General features: G+C 41.9%; 1 protein-coding gene across 1 annotated transcript in view; it reads left to right on the top strand.

The window, feature by feature from the left end:
• SLC35F1 (solute carrier family 35 member F1) overlaps positions 1 to 18,812 on the top strand; it is a 177,873-nt gene that overhangs the window by 129,430 nt on the left and 29,631 nt on the right. Inside the window, exon 3 of the mRNA XM_083435223.1 lies at positions 7,525 to 7,652. Within this exon, the coding sequence (XP_083291349.1) occupies positions 7,525 to 7,652 (128 nt within the window). The remainder of the gene's footprint in view (positions 1 to 7,524; positions 7,653 to 18,812) is intronic.

Below are 18,812 nucleotides of genomic sequence, written 5' to 3'. Positions count from 1 at the left end.
AAACATCACTGCTTCTAACTGTGGAGGCAGAACAGAGCCCTCAAAGCTAGTAGCCATTCTGAGCTTTATCCTCCATGAGTTTGTCTAATCCAGGCATAGGCAAACTCGGCCCTCCAGATGTTTTTGGGGACTACAACTCCCATCATCCCTAGCTAACAGGACCAGTGGTCAGGGATGATGGGAGTTGTAGTCCCAAAACATCTGAAGGGCTGAGTTTGCCTATGCCTGATCTAATCTGCTTTTCGAAGTATAGTTGTAGCGCCACACACTTTTCTAAAGACCTGCCTGTGTCAATGACCTGTACACAAGACTGTCATTTTAAAATATATTTGTAATAAATTAATGCCTCTCCCACCCTCCCACCCCCCGTTTGTATCTACCAAAATGATTTCCTCTATTGGAGAATTTGATCTTGGCTATTACCTTGGGGGCAGTGAGTGAGGAAGCAGGAGAGAACAAAGCTCCGTTGTGCCCTACAGTCAGTAATCAAGATGTTTTATCAAATTACGAGAGGCTAGAAGGAAAAAGCCTTGAAAAGAAAGCCAATGTCTGCTTTTGTTCTGGCAGAGAAAGATCCACAGCAAAACTGAAGTTGCTGGATAAATTTTTATTCTATTTGTTCCATTTTCTTTCCTTTCCCAAGTGGTGGAAGCAAAATATGGCACAGTGGAACAGCAGAATGGCATTAAAAAGTAATGAATTCATGAAGTATAATATACAGAAGTGTTTGGGAAAGCAGAAGAGAATAGCCATGAGGGAATTATTTTTATTTATCCACATAAATTAATAGACACGTTGTGCTTTTCTGTGTTCAGTAAAACAAACGGCACTTATTTGTTGTTACACAATCGTTAAATCTGGAGTGGAAGACTCTCCCAGGCTTAAATAAGAGTTCAGGTGACATATGAGCTAGGGATAAAGCATCCCCAAAACTCATTCTGGGCATCTGGCCACCTCCCTCTCAATGAGCACCATGGAAGGTTTTTCACCAATAACCCTCACAAAAGCACTGCTCAGGTTCAGTCACCTGAGGAGACCTACAAGGGTGAAGGAATGAGCTCACATCTACTCATGGGATGATATTTGATGAAGCTTTACTCAGATGAGGCCCATTGAAATTAATGAACACGGCAGCTTAGTCTATTAAATTCAGTAGTACTTCTCTGAGTAAACCATTGGTGACTACCAGCCACAATTGTTAGCCCTGACTAGTACAGGTGGTCTTTCCAAAGAGCTTGTACTAACACAGGGTGTAAGGACACAGGCTTTCTCTGGACAGTCGCAGACCATACCTGTGCAAGGGAGATGATCACCCTAGTTGTTGAGCTTTTTTTGGCAAATCACGAAGGGCTCAACAACAATCTGCCTCTGATTTCACAGGCAGGAAGCAATGGCTCCACCCCACTGCAAGCTCAATACACTGCCGCCTGCAAGCTTCCCTGCCACTCAGAATCCCAACCCCCAATGCACAGCAGCCACTGTGCCGCACTACAGAACCCCATGGCGCCCTACCAACCCCAGCTACCTACGCTACTGAGACTGTGTATTTTGCAGATGTATTCTGCAACATTTGATTGATGCAATCATATTGTGTTAGTTGTGGAATCAGAATTAAGGGGAAATGGTATTTTGAAAATGCACTGTTCTTTATTATAATAAATAGGTATCTAAATGCTCTGATAATAAATCCTTAATAGGCCAAATTCTATGTATTGTATACCACATGCTGAAATATTCTGCATAGGATTTGTCCTATTAATGCTTTTTGTACCTATTAATGCTTTTTGACTACAGCTGTTTTGCAGGGTGTTAGTTTGCCAAAAAAGTGTCAAATCCATTCTTCAGCATCCACCACACCTCTGCATAGCTCTTCCTTGCAGCTTCCTTTAACGTTACCTTTTTTTTTTTTTTTTGTTCTGCAGAGACTTACTACTTACTCCTTGTGGTTTCTGAATGTGATGAGTCTGAATGGGGCGGTTTCCCATTTGGCATTTCTGCAAATAACTGCTTCGAATTGAATGTACAGTGTTATTTCAGTAGGGCAGACCAAGAAAGACAAAAGGATGGAGGCAGAGTGGTGAAAATGTAAATGTCAGATAAATGCATAGCTGATTTCATTCCCATCATAGTCTCAGCACCATCTATGCAGTTAAGGCTGGCAGATGTCACGACTGTCGATTCATTTTTAGCGCTAACTTACTTCAGCTTGGTTTGATTGAACAGCACTGGAACAGAGTGATTTATGCTCGGAAAAAGTAGCTGGTGATGATAAGTTCTGCCACAGCAAAACTGTCAGGGGATTTCTTCAGAGATATTTCTGGCCTTTTCATCAAGTCATGATGAAAAGAGCAAGTAGCTGGGATGGTTCTGGGATGAGATATTTGTGGGGGAGGGGAGAATGGAGAAACCTTTTTTTTAAAAAAAACCCTCCCAAAATAGCATTATTGGGTGTGCAATGGAGACAACCAAGGGTTATTATATTAAGGGCAGCTAAAATCTTGATAGCTAGAAATTGGATAGAATCTAAGGGTTTAAATGTATTAAAATGTGTGTGATTTGGGACAAAGCACTTTCTGAAAAACTGAAGCAAAAACTTTGTGTGGCCAGAGGGCAAAAAAAGAGAGACAAAGACTTTATGGCGGGCTGTTGGCCGTTCAACCAGCACATGATCAAAGATTCTACAGGGCAAACTATACCTTCCACATTCTGTAATATACATCTGTGCTAACATCTTCCTCTATACTGACACCAGCAACTTTCAGGCTCTCTCCACTTCAGTCCTTATTAGTATGTCAGTTAGCTTGTTAGAATGTTAGTATTGGGTTAAACCACAGAGCTTAGGACTTGCCAATCAGAAGGTCAGCAGTTCGAATCCCCGTGACGGGGTGAGCTCCCGTTGATCAGTCCCTGCTCCTGCCAACCTAGCAGTTTGAAAGCACACCAAAGTACAATTAGATAAATAGGTACCCCTCCGGTGGGAAGGTAAACGGCATTTCCGTGCGCTGCTCTGGTTCACCAGAAGTGGCTTAGTCATGCTGGCCACATGACCCGGAAGCTGTACGCCGGCTCCCTCGGCCAATAAAGCGAGATGATCGCCACAACCCCAGAGTCGATCATGACTGGACCTAATGGTCAGGGGTCCCTTTACCTTTAGCTTTTATTATTGTTTAGATCTGAACTGTGCCTTCAGGTTGGGTAAAAGAGGGTATGGGGATGTTCAGTTTGTTAGCTTTTATTGCTTTTCAATATGTAAGAATTACATTAATAAATGAAATGTTGAACAGAGGGAGGGACTGACTCTTCCCAAAATATTTGTGGGGAAAACTTAATTGAATTTTCATAGCATTAGAATAATATGTCTTGGGCCACTGACACTGCAGTTTTCATAAAGTTCTATTCCTGGAGCTGTTGGCAGATGCTTATAAGTACTTATGTAATGAAATTGTGTTAGGGCTTGAGCAGGGAGGGGAGAGAGGAGGTGATCATTTGGAGTATAGTATGTTAAGGCAAGGAGTGAAGAGAGCTTCGATTGCCAACTGGAGTAGGTGGGGATTTGGACGGTTGACAGCTGGGTGAGAGGTTATCTGGGCGGGAGTGCATTTAGGAGATTAACTAATTGCATTCATCCCAGAATTCATTTTTCAGTTAATTTAGTTTCCATTGTTCCTCAGATAAATACTCTCGCCTGTGGCTAGCCCTTACTTTTTCAGTGAAACCCATGATTAACAGATTTGAATACATACTTTGATACCTGCACCTACGCAGCGCTGTTGGCACAATAAGTCTGTTAACACTTGACTTTCTGCCATTATATCCAACAATGTACACTTATTCTAAGTCTGCTGAAGAGGAAGCTGTGATTGACAACAGTGATCTGAATAAGGTACCTGAACCTTTCACACCCACCCCCCCCCCACAAAAAAGTCATATATTCATCTGTTTATGAGATATAATAGTTTTCAGTAAGTAACCTGGCACCTCCTGGTGTTTTTGACCACACTTTCCAGCCACAGCCAGAATGGCAAAGGCTGCAAATCATCTCTTTCTCAGTTTTATGTGTTCCTGAATGCAAGACCAAGAACACAAATTCATGTACTGTGGCACCATATGCTAAGCTGGGAATTTTGAGGGCTTCTTTTCATTTTGCTTTATTTTTACCCACTTGTCAAAGCACCATGAAAACTTTGAACTTCACAGTTCTAGAGGTTCTTGCAAACCTCTGCAGTGTCTGCCATTTTGAAAGTTACCTTCAGCCTTATTTGTTCCCACCAGCCTACTTACACATCAAAACATTCATACCTCTCACTACATCTTTACAGACTGGAGGACATTTCTCAATCATGTCATTCATTTAGAGACACATCCTGGGCCCACTATTGTCCAACATCTTTATAAACAACTTAGATGAAGGTATTGAGGGGATACTCATCAAATTTTTAGATGACACGAAACTGGGAGGAGTAGTCAATGCCACAGAAGACAGAATTGGGATTCAAATTGACCTTAACAGATTGGAGAACTGGATCCAAACTCTCAAAATGAATTTCAATAGGGGCAAATGTCAGGTTCTACACTTAGGCAGGAAGAACTAGTTTCAGAAATATAAGCTGGGGGACACATGGCTTGCCAGTAGTACACATGAAAAGGATCTAGGGGTCTTAGTAGACCACAGGCTTAACATGAGTCAACAGTGTGATGCAGCAGCAAAAAAAGCTAATGCTATTCTAGGCTGTATCAACAGAAGTATAGTGTCTTGATCCAGGGAAGTAATAGTACCACTCTATTCTTCCTTGGTCAGAACACACCTGAAGTTCTGGACACTGCAATTTAAGAAGAATATTGACAAGGTGGAATGTGTACAGAGGAGGACGGCCAAGTTGATAAAGGGTCTGGAAACCAATCCTTATGAGGAACAGTTGAGGGAGGGTTGTCACATGGAAGATGGAGCAAGTGTGTTTACTCCTGCTCCAGAGGGCAGGACCCGAAACAATGGCATCAAGTTACAAGAACAGAGATTCCGACTAAACATCAGGAAGAACCTTCCAGTAGTAAGAGCTGTCTGATGATGAAGCACACTCCCTTGAGATGTGGTGGACTCTTTCCTTGGAGGTTTTAAAGCAGAGGTTGGGTGGCCATCTGTCAAGCATGATTTTGTTGAGATTCCTGCATTGGAGGGCATTGGACTTGATAACCTTGGGGTTCCTTCCAACTCTAAAATCCATGACTCTATGAAATATATTTCAGCCTGACATTTGGAGTGATGTCAAAAAAAAAAAGTGAAGAAAGGAAGAATGTCACTAGCAGGAGTCCCCTGTGCTGGCTTCTAGCAGAACAGTGCAGTTAAAATGCACCCCATGATTTCATGATACAGAATTTTAAAGTGACTGCAGATACATACATTTTAATATTGCCCCTGCTTTTCATTATTCAGTTGGGATCTTAAAGTTAATAGGGATGAAATATTACTCAGTTAATAAGCATGATCCAGCCACTTACAGAGTTTCATTGGAGGTTCCTTTGTTTAGTGGTTTGGCGCTGTAAGCAACCCGTGTACATCACCTGACTTAGATGCTGCTGCTTGTGACCGTGGTCACTTTTATAGTAAAGGGATAATTTCTGTCTTATAAAAAAGGCTAATTAGAAAGCAAGAATCAGCTTTGGGCAGGCTTTGAGAACTGCTCAAAACCCCATGGCATTCTGGGACAACACATATATGCCACTGGCTCTCATACAATCCATTGGAATCATAACTACAAGCCTGCCTCAGCTGATTCACCATGGCCAACGTTCTAAGAGGCAATGTTTCATAGTATTGTTAATCTTCCCTAAGTATTCTCCACCCACACACTCACTTGAGCTTTTAAAATGAACCTGCCCATTTCCCTTGCTTTGCTTTTCAGGACTGCAACAGTGTTTTATATGTAGTCACTTTGGTATGGCAACTCTGGAGAGAGTGTTTTTAAACTACCTTCAGGTTATGCATCACCTTTAATAGGCTAAATCCCCAAATGCTTCTGGGAAGTACAGTGCATCCCTTAATTATAATCAATAAGCAAATCCAGGTGAAGGTTCCCTACCTGTGAGCACTGTGAAGTCCTATGAATACTTTTTTGGAAGTAAACCTCATTGAACGCAGCAAAACGGGTTGCCAAGTTAACCATACCTAAGCAGAGTATGCCATGGATGCTTTAGTTGAGATTCCTGCATTGCGAGGGATTGGACTAGAATAGATGACCCCCCAGGGTCCCTTTCAACTCTACAATTCTATGATTCTATTATTCTTCTCAAATCTACAGAAAATGCCCAAGTGTATTGTATATTTCAAATATAACATGTTATGCAAGAAAAGAATGCTTTTATGCTCATTACTCTTTTAGAGAATAAAGGCTAATGGAATTATATGACAATACAGCAAAACAGACTGGTTCATTCCAGTGCCTTTATTTTTTTATTTCTAAAGAAATATCAGTTGAATCATTTGGACAGAGTAATCTGGACATAGTACTTAATGTAACATTGTTGCGGCTCCCACTGCTTCTTTTCTTCATTTTGGGAGGAGGAAACAGTGCCTGTTTTTAATTTTGCAATCTCAATGTAGTAAGTACATAATTAGAATGCAACCTTTACACTTCTAATTGGAAACATTCTGATTCTATTAACTATTGAGAAGGCGGGTGATATTTGCTAATGAACAAATTGCCATTTGAATCACACAATTGGTTTAGGCAATCCAAGTTGTGAAAGGCCAGTGAAATATGCCCCAGCTTCCTTTTGGTGTTTGCACAATATTTCCACCAGTTACTCTGCAAGGTTAGATGTTGTTCCAGTACTGGAGAAGAGGAATTTCATCCTGAATGTTCAAGCTGGTTTAAGAATCCTCATCTGCAGCAATAGCATATTGTCCATACTGTAACCCTCATGAAATCCTGATCAGAGGAACAAGGAGGGAGCTTGATGCCCAAACTCTAGCTGCATGTTCATTTTCATTTGTATCAGACATAGTAATAATCCCTGGCCTAGTGTTAAGACAATTTAACCTTTAGAAACTGTAGATTTAATCAGTTGTCCTTGTTGTACTGGCAGTCTTCACAAAGTGGAAATCGGGGATTGTGTGATTGATAGGATTCCTCTGCAGGGACATTGAAGAACAATTTTGGCTTTGCACAGAATTGATTCTTGGAAGCCAAGTTACCAGTTATCCAAAAAGAAGGGAGGAAATCCACCTCATTGTGTGTGTGTGTGTGTGTCCAGTGTGTTTGACTTGATATTGTACAGATGTTATCCTAGCCACAGGATTAACAGGAGGTGAAGTGGCAAATGAAAAGGCAACTGAGATGCCTTTTTATTTAATTTTTAGCTTGGCCTCAGTGGCTGTCTGTAAGGAATATTTAATTTACTTGTATGTAAATGAGCAGGAGCACCTTCTGCAGCACTTCTGCATGAAACCCAGTGGATTATTGTCATGGCTATAAATCTAATCTTTTAAAAACTCTTCCCCCTCCCTCTTTCCTTGTTCCAATGCAGGAGAAGAAAACTTACTGGCAATCTTGAAACGAAGATGGTGGAAGTACATGATCCTGGGGATAATAGATATAGAAGCAAATTACCTGGTAGTTAAAGCTTATCAGTATACCACTTTTACTAGTGTACAGGTAAGATCTCCAGTCATCGCTGCTTTGCTTGCATTCTCTTATGCTTCTTTTCAGGCTTCCTTCCACCCAGTCGGTCAACCTGTGGAAAGGAGCAAGGATGTGCCCACTAGACCTACTATGGCTCTGCTTAGGGTCACCATTCCTGCTCCTTCGCACATTGGGCAGAAATGGGCACTACATGCATGTGATGGGGAACATGGTTGTGCAAGAGGTCCTGACTGTGCATACTATGTATGTAAAGCTGAAAGCACATTCTCCCCTAGTCTGTAGTTGAAGAAGGGACTGGCAACCCCACATAGAGATTGGAGGAGGGCCAGTAGTTGCAGTCATGCACCCCCAGCGCATTCATTGAACACATGGAAGGGAGCATGAGAGTTGTAGGTTGTAGTCCGCTTCTACCCAAATCCTTGTGAATTAGGGAATGTGACACTGAAGTCACAGTTTTGCAGAACATCATGTTGTGGCAAGAGACCTGAGACTCTAAGAAATAAGAACCTAGACTCAGACTGCGCTTATTAGTTGGTTTATTTTTGAGTTGCTTCGTTGCTTACAGTTGTATGCAGACTGGTGTTCTTCCATCCAGAATTTCTCCTTTTCCCTGCCTCCCTACTGCAAGTCCTGGGTTAGACTAGTCTATCCCTAGCCCAGAGCTGTCTGGTATGGATCAAGGAATTGATACTCCAAAAACATTACATATCATTCTGGAAAACAAAGCGATCATGTACATGGCAGTCACTGGGTAGTCACGTGGCAAGAGGTTGGGTGGGGAGATTTGCTACCTTCCTACAAGCAAGAGAGGTAGTAGAGAACAGTCAGGTTAGCTAGTTAGAAGAACTGCATAAACCTGCACAAGAGTTACAGAGCTTTTTCATTTGATTCTTTCAGTTGTATCAGATAATGCCTTCCCATCTTTAAGAAGACCTTCAAATGCTGAAACCCCACAGCTTCATCTCTAGCAGAAAGGTCACTGAAACTGCCCCTTTTGTCTTGTGTACTTAGCCGAGCCTGATTCACACAAGAACTAGGCCAATTGAGTTGCTACAGGAACCCTCTGAAACAGCTGTTTGTGTGGAGGAACTCCTTCATTCTAGTATGGACTCTTGGGAGTGGTTGCAATCTGATGACCTGCAGGCAAAATGGCTTCTTAGGCAGGGCAGTGCCTACAGAATTGCATCAGAACTGACAGCCGATGTTAGGTCACTGCATCAGTGAACCCAGGCAGGGCCTTGCAGCAAAAGGAATATACATAAATCTCTGGAATGTGTGGGAGAGCGATCAAGGTTTCAGCTTGGCTTTAGCACAGAAACTGCCCCTGTCACCTTATATGATGACTTCAGTTAGGAGACAGACAAGGGCATTGTGCTCCTTGAGCTCTCAGCTGCTTTCAATACCATCAACCACTGCAACCTCCTGGTGAGGCTATCCAAGTTGGGGATGGGTGGCACTGCTTTGCAGTGGTTCTAGTCCTAATTGTATGGTCATCTTCAGCAGGTGATGCTTGTGGAGTGTTTTTTGGTACCACGGGGCCTTCAGTGCGTGTGGGGGGGGGTCCTTCGGAGTTCAAGTTTATCACCATATTGTTTCGTATCTATATGAAGCCACTGAGTGGAGTCATCTGGAGTTTCAGAGTGTGTTGTCAGCAGTATGTTGACGACACACAGCTCTATTTCTCCTTTTACATCTACATGTGTGGCAGTGAATGTGCTGGACTGGTGTCTTGTCTCCTAATGGACTGGATGAGAGATAATCAACTGAAACCTAATCCAGATAACATACAGGCACTGTTAATGGGTAGTTCCCTAGGCCAGATGGATGGGAGAATGTCTGCTCTTGAGGGGGTTACATTCCTTCTTAAGGAGCAAGTGCATAGCTTGGGAGTGTTACTGGATCCATTACTACCACTTGTGTCCTCAGTGGTATGGAGTGCCTTCTGTCAGCTTCAGCTGGTGGCCCAGTTCTGTCCCTGAATGGACAGGGATAGCCTAACTTCTGTGGCCTATGCTCTGGTAACCTCGAAGTTAGTGCAATGCATTATTTGTGGGGCTGCCTCTAAAGACAGTTTGGAAGCTTCAGTGGGAACAAAATTTGAAACGTTTGCTTGTGTGGGGACAGCAATATATACCACCCAACAGAGAAAATGTCCCTGTTTGTGTGAACTGCCTTCAGTTAATATGGCACCTGTGACTATGGAGGGAGTAGTTCATTGCAATGGATCTGTATTTAGCTGATGGCGATGCAATTTCAACAAATGAGAAATCTCATTTACAATACTTTAATGTTAAGTAGTCTATGAACCATTTCAGCAGATAATCTGCTTGTCGCGTTTATCCTTTTTCACATGAAGTGTTTGCTCCATGATGCAAAACCTTATATGCAAATATACTAAGCTTGTGGTGCTTTCAAGAAAGAAATATTAGGCAGCTCTCTGCAAACACCTACACTTAATTATCAAAATACTCTTTAGTGGAATTTGATGCATTATCTTGTTTATAATTTAAAATAGTTCTAAGCCTCTTTTGAAGATGTGTTGCAAGATAGTACATTTCCTTTGGTAAGCTACTTTTATCAATGCCAGCTGGAAGTCTTCTGCTTGTAGATGTTTCCTGGAGGAAGCATAAAAATGAAGAGCGGCTTTTGTCTAGGAAATACTTCCCACATGACATTTTTGATTATGCATTTAGGGTGTACCTTAAACTGTGAATTTGACAGACACATATATACTTAAATAAACCTAGATAAATCTCTGCAAAATGGACCTAACTTCCATAGTTTTATACCAATTGACAGTCTGCACACATGCCTCCATGATTTCCCTCTTTTGTCTTAAAAGAGAAAATTCACCAAACTGCCCACCCCTGCCTCCTATTTGTTTGGTATGTTTTGACTCAGAAAACAGTTGCAACCAAATTTTGAGGTGCTTTGCTTTTGAAGCAACATCCTACAGTACAAAGGTGAAATACATCTTCATTGCTTCTGGCTCTCCGCCACTGACATGCGGCCCCTAGAAAGTTTCCCAGAAGGGAATGCAGCTCTCAAGCTGAAAGAAGTTTCCCACCCCTGGTTTCCCACCTCAGTGAAGAGGAGGCCTAGGTAACTTAGGACACCCTGAAAGTCCTGTGAAATCTCAAATTTCAGGAACAATTGACCAGTCCAGTGATCTGTTTGGGACTGGAAAACATCATGTGCTACTTATTGGCACAAGACGCCTGCCTAAGCAGTACATGCTTGGAATGACTCATAGATATTTATTGGAACAGAATGAAAAAAATTCTAAATTAGAGTATCTTGCTGAATTAACCTGCATTGCATATGGACAGAATGTCCTCTGTTATTTAATTAGTGCATACCCTCTACACTCATTTTCTTGTCTGCATAAAAACCTTGCTGCTGTTTTGGAGGTCCCTGTATGATATTATTTAACAAATTTATCCCGGCAGTTGGTGTGTCCCCTGTGTAGGTCCACACAAAGTTCAATAAATGTTTGAGCAAGAAGTCTTAAGTACATGCAGAATTCTTGCTTCTCAGTTGCACAGATGAGGCTCACCCTGCACCCTCCACAAGAAATCAAATGCTGGATTTCTTTTGGTTATCTGTCAGTTAAGCCTTCCTGCAGATGAAATATTTTCCGGGCTTTCAGTTCCTGGTACTGCATTGAGAAGGTGCCAGCATTCTACTTCATTTGATGTTATAGGTTTTCTCTTAAAAATGTCATGCATTATACATCGACTTTTCTAGCTGGGTTTTCTTTCCCATTGTGCTAGAATAGCATTATGGCCCACGTTCTGCCATTGGCACTTGTAATAAGCGGTGATTTAGTCTCTGAATTGATTTTTGAAGGACAGCTTTTGCAGAGAGAAGGTGCGGGATTTTTTCTGCTCCAAGTGATGACTTGAAATGGCCTTGCCATGCAAGCCTAGTCTCTGGACAAGCCTCAGTAATTAATTCCTTTACATATTTATGTGCTCCATGCAGCTACTTGCAGGAACAAAATGTTAACATATGTTTTGGCATTTTTTTCTACTCTACTACCAAATATGTCAGCTCAGTTTTGCCTTATCAGCCTTTAAAATGCCATACATGCACTTGGCATTCTAATGCCGGCCAGATCTCTATCTCTGTGCTCTGTGTGTAAGTAGGGTGTGTGGGTGTGGGTGGGTGGGTGGGTGGGTGTGTACATGCATGTGTACATGATTTATATCCTGCTTTTCCTCAAGGGAGTTCAAGACAGCATAACCAGTCTGTCCCAATTTTTACCTCACATCAACCCAGGGCTTTTTTTCAACTGGAACTCAGTTCCGGCACCTCTCAGGTGGGCACTATTGCCATTCTAAGAGAATGAGGCAGGTGTTCATGGTGAGTTCCGCCACCTCTTTTTCTAGAAAAATAGCACTGGTTTGGACTGAAGGTTTATCTCTGCAGTCTAGTCTAAACTGAAGATCCACTTTGTTGATTTTGTCTTGTCACCAGTTGAAAGAAATTTGATGGTTTTCTTCTTTCCCCTGCAATGTATAGAAGTAAAACAGGCTTTTGTTTTTAATAACACAGCAGCTGAAGTCCAGCATATGGACTTATTTTTATGTTGCTCTAGATAAATGTAGTTAGTTGCATCAACCCTGTGAGGTAAGTTAGGCAGAGAAAGAGAGAGAGAGAGAGAGAGAATGAATGAGAGAATGAGAATGACTGGCTCAAGGCCACTATTTACAAATCCAAATGTGAATCTATAAATACTTGACAGTGAGTACAAATTACCGTATTTTTTGCTCTATAAGACTCACTTTTTCCCTTCTAAAAAGTAAGGGGAAATGTGTGTGCATCTTATGGAGCGTATGCAGGCTGCGCAGCTATCCCAGAAGCCAGAACAGCATTAGGGATCGCTGCTTTTGCTGCGCAGTGATCCCTCTTGTTGTTCTGGCTTCTGAGATTCAGAATATTTTTTTTCTTGTTTTCCTCCTCCAATAGCTGCGTCTTATGGCCTGGTGTGTCTTATAGAGTGAAAAATTCAGTACATAGATGAGTGCCCACATTATTAGCCCACTTGTATGGACTGACAGCTGCTTTCTCCTTGGTGTGATCTCACGTATCTGTCATCTGTATGTGAAGTAAGTGACCACATGGGTGGAGCTAGTCACATGGCTCATTCCTAGGTCACTGAGACCCTTCTCCATGGCCAGGTCCCTCCTGAGTGAGGATAGGTTAAAACAAACAAACAAACAAACAACCCACATGTGATCAGTAAAAAAAAAACCCCACCATGGGATCATATGGTTGCAACATTCACACAAAGCCAGTAGTCACGAGGAAAGCAATTCAAGCCCTCCTCAAATGGTTTGTGAACCAATATTATGGGTACTGCATCTGAATTATCTGCTTGCCATGTTTGTTTTATGTTGTCCTTGCAGCTCTAAAACTGTTTCATGTGATTTCAGGGCAAGAATGCAAAGTCTATCACTCCAACCATGTGAAAATCTAAAGAGACATATTTATTTATTTGATGTCAGTTGCTTCCCATAAGTATCTCGGAAGAGATTTCACAGTTAAAAGGTGACCAATAAAAAGAATTCCATATGTAAAACCAATTCTATATATAAAAGCAATATACACTTATACACAAAAGCAGGCAGGGATTGGATGTTATGAGTAGTTACAGGAATATGTGATTTCAGTCGTACCTAATGCAAATATGATTATCTGCTTGCTACTATGTCTATTGACAAAATAATTCTTTCAGCATAGCTTAAATTGCAATTCAGATAGCTCATCGGCTTTCTATTTCATGGTGGGTCAGGCTATTGTGCATCCATCCCATGCTCTGTAATTGTGAAATGTCTGAACAATGAAGATTACAGCATCCCTAGTGATAACATTTGCATCAGACAACAACCAGTACGCAGGTACTAACATGTTATTGAGTAGTTCTTTCTCTGCATTCTTTCCCCACATTCCCTCTTTGGCAAAAACATATTGGCACCTTCACTCATTATTTCTGAAATCGGAAATATGAGCATATGTCTGTCGATGAAGTTTGTGTGTGATAATGTCGTCCACAAAAAGCAAAGCAATATGTTTGCCACTTAGAAGAGAAAAATAAATATGACTGATGCAGTGCTCCCTTCTTCCATAGCACTTGCCATTTTCACAGTGGGAGTTCTTATGTATTTATGCATTTATTTATATCTGATAGGATTCAGTCTCACAGAGTGAAGATGATCGCTCGTGGTTGCATTTAGAAAAAAAAATGTTGCAGACCATTTTGGATATTCTTGGCCTCCAAAGGTGTAATTTCAAACAAGAGCTCAGATTGGAAGCTGTTGTGGGTTTCTGAGCCCTGTTTTGTAGTGAATGCCTGGAGTCAGAGAGAGAATAGACAGTTCCGAGATCTGTCACATTAGACAAGAAGACCAGAGGGGAAATTGCCAATTAGAAGAGGTGAGGGTAGCATGGATGATAAATCCCTCTCCGGACGAAATCTTAATCCTTCTTGCAACTGCTGCTACTGTACCTCAGGGCCAGTCACTGACAAGTGGCAGCTGTGGGGGGCCAGGGGGGCGAGAGCTTCACACAGTTTGCTTGCGGCCAGCACTAATGAGCTGCCCAAATGTGGCGACAGAAGATAGTAATTGGAGTGGGGGCAAATCAATGGCAGAGAAGCAGCTCAGCTGTTTCTTGCTTAATTCCAGCTGGAGTTTGCTGACCAGCACTTTGCTTTGATAGTGGAAGAAACCAGCTCGTTCCCCACAGTGTGTCCTACTGATCCCAAAGCTGCTTCCCCCACCCACAAAAGGATGCCAATGTATGAATGCATGCACCATGCATTTTGCAGTATACATTTATTAGATTTCTATTCCACCTTTCCTCCAAGGATCTCAAATTCCCACACTCCCCATTTTATCATCCTTTCACCCTGTGTACTGAAGTGTGTCTCTCCCCATGCTTTCTGTGTGCTTTCCTTTCTCCCAACTGTTCCACCCAGGCCCTGTATATATTTGTCTGCTCCCTTTTATCAGTGCTGCGTGCGAAAAGGGGAAAAAATGGAATTTGATAATTAATGGGGCTGTTGTTTGCAACATCCTTGCACAGATGCAATGGCTGAATTTTGCTAAACCCAGTGATCCATGGCCGTAAACTGGAGTTGTCCTCTTCTAGGATGGCCTTTGACTGCTGTGAATGCTTAGTTCCCTAACAGCACAATGCACAAGTGTTGTTGGTTTGACTTGCCCTCTAGGCTGTGGTTGGGATCACGCACTTTTACCACATGCAGTTCTGTTCTGAATGCATTTGTAATAGTTCCAGTCTTCTGTTTGTCTCTCACTTGTAGTTTGCCTTGTGTGAGAAATCAGGTCCTGCCTCCAGAGCCTATCCAGTAACGCACCTCCTTTTGTGTGTGAGAGGATAAGAGGGCATATAAAATAATCTGAGGCAATGCTGGGAACAATCTTGGTCATGGACATATGTTTTATGAATTGCTTTGAACCAGGGAGCCAAAGGCACTTAAGTGCATACATTCTGCTGAGCTTATGGAGCCTAGAGGATGAGACGGTGGCGAGACTTTTTACTAGGAATGGGTTGATTGCATCCAGTTTCAGTCTCGCTTGCACTCAATCATTGATCTGTTCCATGCCATCCTGTGGCATCACATTGCTTCCCATTCCATCCTGTTGTTTGCCATTCCTTTCCTGTTCCATCCCATTGTATTATTATTATTAATTTGTGTTATTGTTGTATGCATTTTTCTTTGCTGTTTCTGTAAAACACAAACTCTCTGATGCATTCACCAGTGAAATTTGTATTTCATATGCATCTTTTACTATATATATATAATGCTTTTGTACAGTGAAAATGCATTGCAAAATCTGAAGAAGTGCATAATCCAGTTGGGTGCTGCATTCCCATACACAGGCAAGTTCAAGAGCATCAGATCCGGTTGGCCTGATGTGGAAAGGAGACCTTACAAATTCCTACTTTATTGCCCCCATCCCTACCTTGTCTGACAAAGAGGAAGTACTGTCCATAGAGATGGGGTAGGAAATCATTTCAGTTCACATTCAAATTTGCACTTCCCCACCAAATAGGGAAACCAAAAACAGAGCCATCCTTCAAAATTCACGCTTATCCAAATATTGTGATGCAGTTATCCAGTGTCTATAAAAATGCATTTACTAAGGGGAAAGTAGGCATAAAAATCCGTATATCTGTGAAACAAACCTACAAAACTACAATGCATAAGAAGAAATTGCTTGCAAAAATGTGCAGTACACAATTTTGTATGCAAAACTGCATACAAAAATGTGTTAATTTATACTGCAAATTGCCCTGTGATCCTCAGAAGGGCAGCATATAAATTTGATAAAATAAGTAAATTGCAGACTGATGCAGAAATGTGGAGAACTGAATATCAGATTGGGGGCGGATATGAGAAACTTGAGGGAACCGAAATTGACAGATTTGCCCATCCCTGTCAGAGGCTTTAAGATGCTGACTGCACTGACCCCTTGTGGTGGGGAGGAAGATGGCAGTATAAATAATTAAAACAAGTGTGGGTGGGTCTTCTAGAAACTCATAGGGGGAGAGTGCAGAGAGGAAGGTGTTATTTTGCTCCACATGCTCTCTGTCCCCTTTCTCTCCCTCCACCCCTCAACATAGGAGTGTATTCTGGGCTTGCAAGATGAATCATACAGATATCTTAATCAACTGTTTCCCACTCTCCATGTCTGCATGGCAAATGGTATTATGATAGTAATAATAAATAAAAGAATAGCAGGGCTCTGCAGTTCTGCTCTACATGACAAGTGGGCCATCAGTGTCCGGCAGATGGGATTAAACCTCAGCCTTCTCCCCAGTCATGGAGCTGGGGAGAAGGCGGGGTAATTTTTTTGTTTGTGCTGCACTTGGGAGGTGCTCAGAGCAGATGAGACCCCTGTCCTTCAGAGGAGTGAGAAACAATGTCCAAGCAACCACAAACATTTGGCAGTGGCTTATGACAGCCAAAATTTCTGGATCCTTATTTATAATGTTGTAACAATTAGGGTCACTTTCTCTCACCTTTCTTGTGGGGTTAGGACAGGCATAGAGACACACCCTTTGTAAATTCAATAACTGACTGCCGCCCCAAGGCATGTTAATAATCCTAAGTCTGAATATGTGGGATCTAGCATTTACTTACAGGGAAGGGACACACATTTTAGCAGACTCCCTTTATTCCCATAATTAAATTCCCAAGTTGGAAAACCACTTAATCAACTCCAGAGTTCAAATCCAAGCCTTTTCTTAATGTTTCAAGATAAAGCAGCGTGAGAGAAGGCAGAATTGCATCAAAAGGAAAATGAACAGTCGTTTCCAAGTAGTTCTAGATGGATATTAGCCCTCTTCAGGCATTCAGACAATATGTTGTGAGATGGGGCTCTAGAACAAGCATGCTAGCTCCACTTCCCGTTGTCATTCTTGTCACCTCCCCAAGTTGGAGGGTGGCTGTCAGAAGTGGGGAGCCTCCTGTGCGCAAGCAGATGTGCATTTAAGATTTCCCAGCTTTCTAAAACATGAACAGAGCCTCAGTGAGTAAAGGGTAATAAATGGTTGCTCTCCTGTTTCTGGAGAATGATTGGAATGATGATGAGGGCTGAGCTAGCACCCTCATTCTTGCATCCGTCCCTGCATGTTTACTAAACTCCGCGTCAGACCACCTGAAGAAGGCTACGGTCTGTAAAGAACATTTAGTAACTTAACAGACAAATTATATGTAGCTGATTTTCATCCAGGATGAGACTCAACTTGAAGGAGAGCTGTAGCAGTTTCCCAAGCAAATGAAGATAAAGGCATGCTCAAACTCTTAATTCTTATACTGCTTTCCAAGGACCAACAATGGGTAAGGGGAGGAAGTGATCAGCTGGGAAACATTATTGGGTGTATCAGGATGACAATACTTATCATGTCTCAGGGAAGTGGCTTTGTGAAATGAGAAGCTGAGAAGATAATCTCTTTTTAGTACAGTGGTACCTCGGGTTACAGACGCTTCAGGCTACAGACTCCGCTAACCCAGAAATAGTACCTCGGGTTAAGAACTTTGCTTCAGGATGAGAACAGAAATTGTGCTCTGGAGGCGCAGTGGCAGAGGGAGGCCCCATTAGCTAAAGTGATACCTCGTGTTAATAACAGTTTCAGGTTAAGAATGGACCTCCAGAACGAATTAAGTTCTTAACCTGAGGTACCACTGTATTTCGGGGAGAAGGATGTTTGGGACATGCCTTCCTCACTCTTCTATGATAAGTAGGGAGCTTCTGGGTAAATATGGGGTTTTTTTAAGGGACAGAAGTGTTGAGGGTTTTGGTGTTCATCACAAGTGTTGTCAGTGGACATGGCCCAGGAAACTTTCCTTCCCTCCTATTTCCCCAAACTGTCTGAAGCTGAATTCTAAAGATCCTGATAGCATTGATCTGCTTTTGGGTGGGCAATGAGGCACCTGTCCCCTGCCCCCTGTCCCCATCTCAATGCTCATTATAGGACTATTATGCATAGAAGCTAGATATGTGCTTTCCTCCCTCCCTCCCCAGTCTGTTTCTTACACTTAATAGCTGATCTGCACAAAGGAAAAGGTCACTCGCATGGGGTTACAATGGTCAGCCAGATTGCTGTATAACAGCTTGGCTCTGTTAAGTAACCAGACATGAACACTATTAATAAGATAAAAAGCAGCCACAAGGCCTTTAGAATAGCTTTATACGCAGCATTATGCACAGACCTAATCAATACAATAGCAGCTCTATTGCTTTAAATGAGCTGTTTCTTAATGGCTAGGCAGAACAGCCATTCCACTATGTAAAACAATCATATCACCCTTGTTTTAATCGTATTAAATTTAGCTATTGAAGAGGAGGACTATATTAGGCAGGACAGGCAGTGACATATGGTGGAAAGAGCTTAATATAATTTGCCGGTTCTCTTTCTCCATAATGGTTAATTGAAAAGCAAATAGACCTGACCAGCCTTTTATTTTTGCATAGCTAGGGTGCGTTCCACATCTTACTGACATTAATGGGGAAATATTCCATTATTATTCATGGTTACAGATTGCACTTTTATATATGTGTGTGTGTGTGTGTGTGTGTGTGTATTTCTTTTTTTAAAAAAAATGCATCAAAAGAGGTGAACAAATTAACAAGTATTTCC

The sequence above is a fragment of the Podarcis tiliguerta genome, assembly GCF_965153285.1.
Source record: "Podarcis tiliguerta genome assembly, chromosome: 3".
NCBI classification, from domain to species: domain Eukaryota; kingdom Metazoa; phylum Chordata; class Lepidosauria; order Squamata; family Lacertidae; genus Podarcis; species Podarcis tiliguerta.
The sequence above is the reverse complement of the archived record's forward strand: the minus strand, read 5'-3'. Positions and strand labels throughout refer to the sequence as shown.